Source organism: Trichechus manatus, unplaced genomic scaffold (genome assembly GCF_000243295.1).
Source record: "Trichechus manatus latirostris isolate Lorelei unplaced genomic scaffold, TriManLat1.0 scaffold00215, whole genome shotgun sequence".
NCBI lineage: Eukaryota > Metazoa > Chordata > Mammalia > Sirenia > Trichechidae > Trichechus > Trichechus manatus.
The window spans coordinates 3,060,839-3,072,309 of NW_004444151.1; the positions used below are offsets into that span (position 1 = coordinate 3,060,839).

An 11,471-nucleotide genomic window follows, 5' to 3' on the forward strand; every position below is an offset into this window, starting at 1 on the left:
GCACACACAATGGAATACTACGCAATGATAAAGAACAAAGATGAATCTGCGAAACATCTCACAACATGGATGAATCTGGAGGGCATTATGCTGAATGACATAAGTCAACCACAAAAGGACAAACATTGTATGAGACTACTATTATAAAAACTCATGAAAAGGTTTCCACACAGAAAGAAACAATTTTTTTCTTTTATTTTTTTATTGTACTTTAGATGAAGGTTTACAGAACAGTTTCTCATTAAACAGTACACATATTGTTCTATGACAATGGTTAACAACCCCACGACATGTCAACACTGTCCCTGCTCAACCTTGAGTTCCCTATTACCAGCTTTCCTGTCCCTCCTGCCTTCTAGTCTTTGTCTCTGGACTGTTGAGCCCCATTAGTCTCATTTTGTTTTATGGGGCTGTCTAATCTTTGGCTGAATGGTGAACCTCAGGAGTGACTTCATCACTGAGCTAAAAGGGCGTCTGGGGGCCATACTCTCGAGATTTCTCCATCTCTGTCAGGCCAGTAAGTCTGGTCTTTTTTTGTGAGTTAGAATTTCATTCTACATTTTTCTCCAGCTCTGTCCATGACCCTCTGTTGTGATTCCAGTCAGAGCAGTCATTGGTGGGAGCTGGGCACCATCTAGTTGTACTGGACTCAGTCTGGTGGAGGCCATGGTAGTTGTGGTCCATTAGTCCTTTGGACTAATCTTTCCCTTATATCTTGTTTTCTTCATTCTCCCTTGCTGCTGAAGAGGTGAGACCAGGGGAGTATCTTAGATGACTGCTCACAGGCTTTTAAGACCCCAGATGCTACTCACCAAGGTAGACTGTAGAACATTTTCAGAAAGAAACAATTTTTGATGGTTACTAGGGAGGGGAGGGGTGGAGAGGGTAAAACACTAACTAGACAATAGATAAGTGACAACATCTCACATACTTTGGACAAGTTATCAGGAGGAATCTGTCCCTGGAGAAGGATATCATGCTTGGTAAAGTAGAGGGTCATTGAAAAAGAGGAAGACCCTCAACAAGATGGATTGACACAGTGACTCCAACAATGGGCTTAAGCATAACAATGATTGTGAGGATGGCACAGGACCAGACAGTGTTTCTGTTGTACATAGGGTCGCTATGAGTTGGTACCAACTGGACGGCACCTAACAACAACAACATGTTATGCCAATTGAGCTAGATGTCCCCTGAGACCATGGTCCCCACCCTGCAGCCCAGTAACTCAGTCCCTCAGGAAGTTCCTCCAAGACAGATTTGTTCATTCCTTTGGCAATCCATGGTATATTCAACATTCTTTGCCAGCACCACAATTCAAAGGCATCAGTTCTTCTTCAGTCTTCCTTATTAATAGTTTATATATAAAAAAAAGTTCTATATCCTACTTTGGTGAGTAGTGTCTGGCATCTTAAAAGCTTAGAGTGGCCATCTAAGATGCGTCTACTGGTCTCACTCTGTCTAGATTAAGGAGAATGAAGAAAATCAAAGACACAAGGGAAAGATTATTCCAAAGGACTTATTGACCACAACTACCACAGCCTCCACCAGACTGAGTCCAGCACAACTAGATGGTGCCAAGCTACCACCACCGACTGCTCTGACAGGGATCATAATAGAGGGTCCCAGACAGAGATGGAGAAAAAGGTAAAACAAAATTCAAACTCACAAAAAAACAAAACAAAACAAAAAAAAACCAGACTTACTGGTCTGACAGAGACTGGAGAAACCCTGAGAGCATGGTGCCTGGACACCCTTTTAACTCAGTACCAAAGTCACTCCTGAAGTTCACCCTTCAGCCAAAGATTAGACAAGCCTATAAAACAAACAATAACACATTTACTTCAACCATGTATATGGGACTAAATGAGCTGACCAGCCCAAAAGCGAAGGCAAGATGGGACAGGAAAGTTGGATGAATGGAAATGGAGAACCTGAGGTCTAGAAGAAGAGAGTGTTGACACATCACAGGGTTGACAACCAATGTCACAAAACAATATGTGTATTAATTGTTTAATGAGACATTTATTTGCTCTGGCTGAAAGCACAATTAAAAAAAAAAAAAGTATTTTCAAAGGCCCAAAGAAAATTAACTGACAACGTAGAGTTCTATACTTTGCTAAACTATTATTAAAGAATTAGGGCAAAATAAAGACGTACAGAATAATACTCAAGACCTTTGTTCAAAGGACTCCTAAGGATACAGTTTAGAAAGAAGGAAATTGAATGTAGAAGTAAGAAATATGATACGAAAAACGATGAGCAAAGAAATTGGTAAATATGAAGGTAAATCTAAGAAAGCATTGACTTTAAAAATAAGTGCTAATAATAATGATTAATTTGCAGAGGTGTAAAACTAGGTAGAACTAACCAGCACTGACTGCCTTGTGTTCTCATTGGTGTAGCTTCCTCTCTATCTGTAAGCCCTCCACGCCTTTCTCTCTCTCTCTCTCTTTTTAACCGCATACTTAGGTCCCTCTTTCACGACCTGAAAATTTGAAACCATTAATGCTTTTCCACCTCCAGCTTTAAGCTGGGATATTCAACCCAGCGTCTAGGCAGCCCATGAAGTGCTTTGCTAGAAAGCCAGGGAGACAGACTGGGGGCAGGTGTCTGGGAGTGAGAATTTTCTGGAGCCCCAGAAAGCTCTGAGCCTGACGTTTTTCTTTCTTTCTTTTTTTTTTAAAGTCTGTGGGACCCACGGCAAGGAGCCGTGGGCAAGAGGCTAGAGGAGACGGGTGTGGCAGTTCCTGACTCCTACTTTTCTCATTCTTCCTCCGCTTTGTCCCGGGCTGAAATGTGGGGCCCAAAGACCGCGCTCTGGAAACTGGCCCTGACCTTCCAAAGCCAGCCCTGGCGTTCATAATAACAATCCTCTCTTTTCAGGAGAAATCAGCGGGCTCTTAGAGCTGTGGGTGGTGCTATCTTAACAGAGAAACCAGTCTGGGTCAGCAAGATATTTCTGTCAACTGTGCTGTGGGAACCGGTCTGTTTGGTTTCAGCTAAAGGGATTTTCCAACAAAGACGTTTGTTTGGCTCGGAATGCAAACAGTGCAACCGGTCTGTTGGAGTGCAGCTGTCCCGCCTCCCATAGCCTGCTTCCTCATTGGCCAACCTGCTGGCCTATCCACTGTGAGCTGCTCGGGAGCCATACTGAAGTGGAGGCAAGTAAGCAGGAAGACTGAGTGTAGCTGGGACATTTGCAGAGACTCCTGCACCCTTCGGTGAGGCGGACACATGGGTGGGCAGAGCCACCTCCTGTGGCTTACTTAGAAGTAGCCTGCTGTTTGCTTCAAGAGGGGACAAGAGCAACAGGCCCATATTACCTCTCTCCCTGTCAGATTGGTGCCTCTGCAGCTGGCCAAGGAAACTCTTCACCAGACAGCCATTCTTGCTCAGTCCTGAGAAAGTCTGGGATCTCTGGGTGGTCAGCCTGCGTGGACAGAAGCCAGGAGACAACTCTCGTTCTATCCCTCCCTGCCACAGGCTCTATCTTGAGCAAACCAGTGGCAGACCACAAGGACCTAGGACATTAGAAAGCTGTACTATTTTGGAGCGTCCACAGTAACATCTGTTGTACCAGGAGCATCCCTATCGATCTCCAGCTGCTAAAGAAGCAATAAAAGCAGTAGGCACAGCAAATTCTGCAGCAGTAGGGGGCTTCTCTGGGTGTTCTTTTTCGATAACATTGTCCCTCCTCTATTGCCACCAACCTCCAACCAAAAACTCTCTGAAATAGAGGCAGAAATAGAAGACAGGGCTTTACATATTAAGCCTGGCCTAGTGGTAGTCTACCCTGCCCCTCCCATCATCCATTAAGGGTTGTAAAGAAAGAAAAAAAGAATCCTCCAGTCTTATTGCCCCACAGCCTCCCAACTGCTCCAATAGGAAGACTATGTGCCAGGAAGGGACCAGTCCAGGACTTCCAACAATGGCCTCAGCTCTCACGCCCCCAGGCCGGGTGCCAGCAGGATCCCAGGCACCACAGCAAGATCCAGCTGGCGTGCACTGGGCCCCAGCAGAGATCCGGCATCTGCTCGCCATCATGGAGGAGCCCGCTATCAAGAGGCGCCTGAAAACGGTTCGTCGCAACACTTCAGTCTATGAGGATGTGGCAAGGCGTCTTCAAGAGCATGGGTATGTCCGGCATCCACACCAGTGCCGTACCAAGTTCAAGGCCCTCAAAGTGGCCTACAAGAAAGCCCACATGGCTGTCCTACACTCTGGGGCAGCTCCTCAGGGCTGCCCCTTTTATGAAGAGATGGGTCGGGTGCTACAGACCAAGGGTAGCACCAGCCCAGACAACTTCAGGGAGCAGACCCAGCCAGGGGATCTTGACCACCACAACTGGCCAACCCAAAGAAGGGAGCTGGAAGATAGGCCAGAAGGACACTCTCTACAGCAGCTGCAGCAGGACGGGTCAGAACTAGAGATGGAGATGGAGACAGAGCATCAGTTTAAGCTGGAAGTGGAAGTGTTAGAGCTGCCCAGTGACCTCAGTCCTGAAAGTCTGACTGGTACTCAGGCCGAAAAGACAACTGAGACCGAGATTAGCCCTGCTGCCCAAGGTACTGGAGCAGGTAAGTGGCCAACTATGTTCTACCAAAGCCCTGATGCTATGGGGTTGGGTGGGGTGGGAAGTCATAAACGATAAAACCAAGGTGGGGGATCCATTCCCTCAAAGGAACTGGAGCTCTGGAAAGTTTAAAAAAGCCTAATTTCACTACAGGTGTTGGAGTCAGCATATTAAAGCAGGAAGGGACAATGGAGACCATATCCAACCCTTGCATCTTACAGACGAGGAAACTAAGCCAGAGAAAAGTACTTGGCACAAGGTGACACTGCCAGTCAACGCTAAGGCTGAAACAAGCCTCCAAGCCTAGTGATCTTTCCACTGGCTTCTAAATGATTCTTGCTTTAAATGTAGTTTATAATTGGTCATCATGGCAATCTTTTCCAATCTTAAAACTAGGGCCTGGAAAGAGTGGGATGAGGAGAGCAGCTAAGATTTCTCTCTTTCCTCCAACAGAAGTCCAGAGGAGGCCAGAGTCTCTAGACAGAAACCAGCCTCAGAAAGAGACCCCGTCATCAGCCCCAAGAGTTCTAGGTGTGTCTACAGTGCCCCCTAGAGCACGGGTGGGCCGAGTACGCCGACCCCAGCCCAGAGCCCGAAACCGGAGGTGCTACCAGCCAGCTACTGCCATGATTGCCTCTGAGATGGCAGAGAACCGGCGCCTGGCCAGTGAACTGGCCCGGGAATCAGCTGCCCAGCTGCAGCGCTTCCTAGACCAGCACAATGCCCACATGGCAGCCCTGGTCCAGGTGGCCCGAGACAGTTACGCCCAACGCCAGGAAGTGGTGGCTATTCTTCAGGACGTTGCTGATGATATCCATGAGGGGGTGGCCCTCCTAAGGTCATCTGTAGGCCGCTTGAGCCAGGAATGAGACCTACAGACCACAGCCTCTGCCATACCTACTCTCCCAGGACTCTGGGGAGACTTCTCCATTGAAACTTGAATTCTCATTGCTCTTTTCCCTTCCTTTTTCTGTTAGGAAATTTTTGAAAAATAAATGGAGGAGAAAGGTAGACAACATGGTGAATAAAAGGCTTCCCTTGGAATTTTAATAAAAAAGATCTTGATATGAAAGTAACAGCTAATGTTTGGGATTTTTTCTTTGTGTTTCATTTTGTCTCAACCTAGAAGCAAAGGATTGACAGATCTCTGGTTTGAGGCCTCTAATAATTGTAACTAGGCTTTAGCCAGGAGAAGCCATGGTGAAGAAGCCTGAGTTTGCCTTTTGGTTATCCCAAGTCCCGTCGGTTATCATTTATCCATTCAAGAAACATTTGAGGATCTACTATGTGCCCAGGCATTATATATTAGGTGCAGAGTATTCATTAGTGATGAAAATACACATCATCACTGCCCTCTTGGAGATTCTACTTTAGTGAGGAAGATAGTCATTGAATAAACCTGCAAATCAGTGATTAGCACTCTAAAGAAAATGAACAGGAAGAGTAATAGTGTGAGAGTAGGCATTAGATCTACTCGATGTGATTCCAGAAAGCCTCCCTGATTGTGGCCCAAATTAGGGACACTGAGGACCTTCCAAAGGTATCTGTAGGCTTCTCAGAGAACGTCATGTTCCCTGACCCCTTGTTCAGATGTATAGTGGCCCTAGAAATGAGGCTACTCTTACAGTGGATAAGGGACCGACTCAGTCACAACCCCTGCTGTGGGCACTGCAGTGATAATGCCAACAGGTGTAGTGAATCTCCTTCTACCAGCAAAAACACCCCAAAGATGGAACAATCAATCATTAGTTCCTTGAACTCCATGGGGGCAGGCCCTCCACCACCATTGCCACCTCCTCTTCTTCCCTGGACTCCCTGAAGTACAGATTAGGCTAAGGGTGACAGTTGCCTGTGCCTAGTCTGGAGCATCCTTTTATATTGTGGGGAGCATTTTGTATATGAATTGTTTTAGTCTTTGTAAGAGTGGATACTGCCTATTTTAGGCCTTAGGGTTTCAAAGCATCCTTGGTATCTCATTTAGGGTCATACTGAAAAGAGAATAAGAGCTACACACGCATAACTCACAAATGCTCACTTTCAACTAATCCTTAACCAGTTGCCATTGAGTTGATTTTGACTCACGGTCACCCTATGTGTATTGGAGCAGAACTATGCTCCATAGGGTTTTCAATGGCTGATTTTTTGGAAGTAGATTGCCAAGCCTTTCTTCTGAGGTGCCTCTGGGTGGACTCAAACCTCCAACCTTTCGGTTAGCAGCTGAGCATGTTAACCATTTGTAACACCCAGGGACTCCCAACTAATCCCTAAAACCCATTGCCATAGAGTCGATTCCAACTCATAGAGACCCTACAGGACAGAGTAGAACTGCCCCATAGAGTTTCCAAGGAGGAGCTGGTAGATTCAAACTGCTGACCTTTTGGTTAGCAGCCCAAAGCTTAACCACTGTGCCACCAGGGCTCCAACTAATCCTTAGGGGTAAGTATTGTAGGTAGATGTTTTCAAACTCTCTGAAAGGACATGTCCTTCTTCATGGAGGAAAGAAGGTTGCCTTTGATATTCTCTCTCCAAATGACAGTGAAGCCATTCTTGAGGCTTCTCTCCTTCTGTACCCTTGACTTTCTCAACTTCTGCTCAACCACTCAACTCCTCCTTTAGCCTCAGCCTTGCAGTGGCCATGACCCAGACCTTTGCCTTCCAGTGGTTCCAGAGAGTTAAGAATGGCAGCGGACTGAAGAAACAGGTCCCTTCTCTTTCCGTTTCCACTGCCACACAGCTGACAAGCCTCTACCCAGGAAGTGAGCTGATTCTCATCACCACTCAAACTTGTCTGAGGTCTCAGAGTTTACTGCTAGGTCTACAATAAGCAAGTACAATGATAACATTTTCACACTAGAAATCATGCAATATTAGAGCTGGAAGCAGCATAGGTGATTATAGTTGGGCTCTCTTACAGAGGAAGAAGTTGAGGCCAAGAGAAGTTTCTTGGGCTTGGAGTCCTAGGCAATGAACCCCCAGTCCAGAGCTTGTCCATTTAGGGTTCACACAAAGTCTCCTTAATCTCAACAGACCCGCAACCACTATCTTCACAGCACAGTTATTTCTTGGCATTGTTGAGACAAGTGGAAGCTGGGTCTAGGTATGAGTTTACTCTTCTGATCTATGGTTTGAGTGCCACCCCCTCTCTAATGGTTACTGGCAGCTAATTCCAGCTGCTTAGGATTCTCCAGAGGGGCTTTAAGACCAGCCCTAGTGTCACCTCAGGCCTGAAACAGCTAAGGACAAGGCTTAATCCTCTTTCTTCTCACTCCCACATTGTTCTTGTTGTTGTTCGCCTGTCTTAGCTCAACAGTATCTCCTAACCAAAATACTTTCCTGTATCATCAAAATGCATTTAAAAATTACCCATTTCCCCAAGATGACCAGTAAATTTTATAGTAGGTAAACAGGGACATATAGACTAACCAAAACTTTTTTTTTTTTAATTACACTTTTTAAACTAGTAGAGCTTTCTAATTGTGGCATATTCGTTCACCCTAAAACCCCCTTCCTCCTATTCCCGTCCCCGTGTATTTTTTCACTTCCAGGAAACTATGCTATCGAAGAAAAGAAAACTGGAAAAGAGAGGAGCACAGGGTAAAAACGGGCAAAATAATAACTGGGTTTAGGGGTTATCTCCCTACGTTTCTAAAGACGGAGAAGCGGAGGCTCCTCCTCCAGCTCTGCAGCAATCCAGTCCACTATTTGCCTCTCACTTCTAAGCATCAGGTCTGCAAGCTCCGGATCTCTGGGAAGGCTGCCTAGAACAGAATCAGCCCAGGCGGGAGGGATGACGGCGATGAGAGTGGGCCCAGGAGGAGGACTAAGGAGGGCAAGGAATGATCCTCCTTGCAGAAAAGCAGGAGAGAAAGGGCAGGACAGCCGCAGAAACTACATCTGCCAGGAGTCCCTCGTCTAACACAACTGAGGGGACTGACAGCTCCATTATCCAATAGGCTACTGGGCTATGGTTGTGATGGCCAATCACAACTAGAAAGGGTGGGTGCTTCACAACGCCGAATTTTTCTGGGTACTTTTCTGATTGCGTACCGCCCACTCTTGCACACTCGCGCGCGCGCGCACACACACAGGCACTAGTACAGTTCAGTCTCCAGCTTTCATATATTCCCCCACTGACCTAACAGCGGATTCTTCTGCCCCCAACCTCCTGCAATTCTGTGTCCACTTCAGCCCCCTTTACTGCTCAGCGTCATCTTTCAAAAAGGCCAAACAAATCGTTTCACTCTTTGCTTAAATTCCATCAGTGACTCCTTTTGGCTGTTAAGGAAAAAGTTCATCCTCCTTAGCCTGGTCCCCGCCTGCCTCTGCAGCCCCCCTCTTTTCCTCACCCTGGCCTCCAACTTGCAGAACTACCTGCAGTTCTCCCAAAGCACCACACTGCTTTCACCCTACTTCCTGGAGCTCCTTTCAACTTGCTTGTCCTTTAAGAGACCTCGAGAGTAACCTCTATTGGGTCTACTTGACCCTCCAACACTCAATTCAGTGTCCTTCTAGGTGGCCACAATACCTAGCTCTTACCTCGGTCACAACAGCTCTCTTACTGGTTTTAGTTATCAGTTTATTCAGCTTCCCCTCTCTCCCCCGCAACTGAAATTGCTGAAGGCAAGGACTGTTACCCTTTTCACCTTTGGACATCTGGTGCCTAGCACATCGCAGGCACACATAAAGTTTTGGTGAATGAATAGTCTCAATAGTATATGCAGTGCCCAGGAAGGAGAGGCTGGGAGATGACTTCATGCCTTGAAAGACTCCTGGGCAGCTTCAGCATACCTATGTCCTCTCCCTTTATTTTAGCTTGGGAATGTGGAATCAGAATGTCAGAGCTGGAAGGGATCTGAGAGCTCAAAGGAAGCAGCATGGGGTAGAAGACGTGACCATGGAAGTAGTGGTCAGAGAGGAGAGAAGAAGCTCTGCTGCTGGCTTTCAGATGGAGGAAGGGGCCACAAGCCAAGGAATGCAGGTGACCTCTAAAAGCTGGAAAAGTCAAGGAACAAATTCTCCCCTAGAGCCTTCATAAGAAACACAGTCTGCCTACACCTTGACTTTAGCCCAATGAGACGATTTTGGACTTTTGACCTCCAGAACTGGAAGTAATAAATTTGCGTTGTTTTAAGCCACTAAGTTTGTGGTAATTTGTTAGAGCAGCAATAGGAAATAATACAGATGATTATTATTGCTATTATTATTTGAACAGGGTTGGTTCTGAGAACGGCAAGCATGTGTGTACAAGTGTAAACGTCTACATATCTGTAAATGTCTATGCTTTTATGGGTGATAAAAGCGGAGCTCAGAAAATCTAGGGTGGGTCCAACATATGAGTAGAACTGATACCACCAGTCTGGCAATAAAGCAGCCAAGCCCCCTGGAGAGAACAGATAATTTGTTCCCCTTTTGCTGGATGACCAGTCTGCCCTTTCCGGGCACTATATAAGAAGATAGAGCACCCTTGGAATCCCTGCGTGGTGCAAATGGTTAACATGCTTGTCTGCTGATCCAAAGGTTTGAAGTTTGAGTCTACCCAGAGGCTCCTCGGAAGAAAGTCCTGGCAATCAACTTCCAAAAAATCAGCCATTGAAAACCCTATGGAGCACAGTTCTACTCTGATACATGTGGGGTCGCCATGAACTGAAGTCAACTCGACAGCAAATTTTTTTTTTTAATAGCACCCTTGGAGTATTACAAATATTAATATCAATGCTTTATTAGCAGGAAGGGAGAGGCGAAGGTTAACATGGGAAGAAGAGGGCCTAAAGAAGAAATTCAGGAGAAAAATCAGGAAGGATAGTCAGTGGGCCTGCTGGGCCTGGAATGTCAAATCCCCAATGGTAGTGGGTGCACCTGGAACCCCAGTTCTTTTGTGTCTTGTTTGCATGCCACTCTGCTCTCTGCCATAGCATGGGTGGAGGCCCTGGTCCCACTCTGGGCAGATCTCCCCATGGTCGATACACAGACTGTGGAGCAAGCAGCAGCCAGTGATCACCTCACAGATGTGCTCTGATGCCCTGTCCTTGGAGCCACTGTCAGCTCTCAGCTGCCTGAAGGGCTGCTCAACTGTGCCCCAGAGAGCCAAGAGCTGCTTGTTGAAACGCAGCTTCTTAGGGGGTGACAGGTTGGAGGTAAGGGGCCATCAGCCACTGGCAGAGAAGGTAGGCTTCATTACCCACAAGGACAGGTCCTGTGATGTGCCCCCCTATTTCTTTTTGGATGGAGGGGAAAAGAGCCCACATCTCTCCTATGGCAAAGACGACTCGCCTCCAACACAAGTGAGTCATGGCTGGATTCTGGGCAGCCAACAAACACTTGGCTGAAACAAAGTGTTCAGGACCAGCCATAGCTTGAAGAATTACTGAAAAGTACTAATGCCAGTTTCAGTAGTTCTTTTCCTGCCCTTTGCGGCAGGACACCTCAGTATGTGTGCCTCCAATAGCCCCAGCACACACTGGGAAGCCATATTTGGTCCAGAGCCTTTCCATGACCTTCTCCAGGTAAGGCTGGTTTTTCAGGAGGTGCCAAAAGGTCACACGGATGGTATCCAGAGCAACCTCTTGGAAGGTGTGCCCAGCGGTAGATCTGCCCACCCTGAAGAGCTTGGCCACACAATGTAGAGGTACGGGGGAGGCCAGCCAATACAGTCCAATCAATGTCTACTTTCTGAGGCACAGAGAGAAGCAATTTCATGTGAATGGCTTCCCTTTGAAGGTGTGGGGCCAACTTTTCACAGATACAGTGTTTCCTGAGACATCCAGAAGGCTTGCCTCCAGCTGTGAGGGGCAAGGCTGCCCACTCAGAGGTCCTGCCAAAGATGAGATGGTGTGGGGTGAGCCCTTGTCCTACGGGCTCTTCTTCCAACAGAGCGGAATACAGCAGGCATCTGTGG

At 46.9% G+C, this 11,471-nt stretch overlaps 1 protein-coding gene across 1 annotated transcript; it reads left to right on the plus strand.

The window, feature by feature from the left end:
• Nucleotides 1–3,931: 3,931 nt before the first annotated feature.
• On the plus strand, nt 3,932–5,445 carry LOC111822828 (zinc finger protein with KRAB and SCAN domains 2-like). Its single transcript, XM_023742675.1, has 2 exons — nt 3,932–4,580; nt 5,030–5,445. The coding sequence occupies exons 1-2, from the start codon at nt 3,932–3,934 to the stop codon at nt 5,443–5,445; spliced, it is 1,065 nt and encodes a 354-aa protein (XP_023598443.1).
• Nucleotides 5,446–11,471: the final 6,026 nt, after the last annotated feature.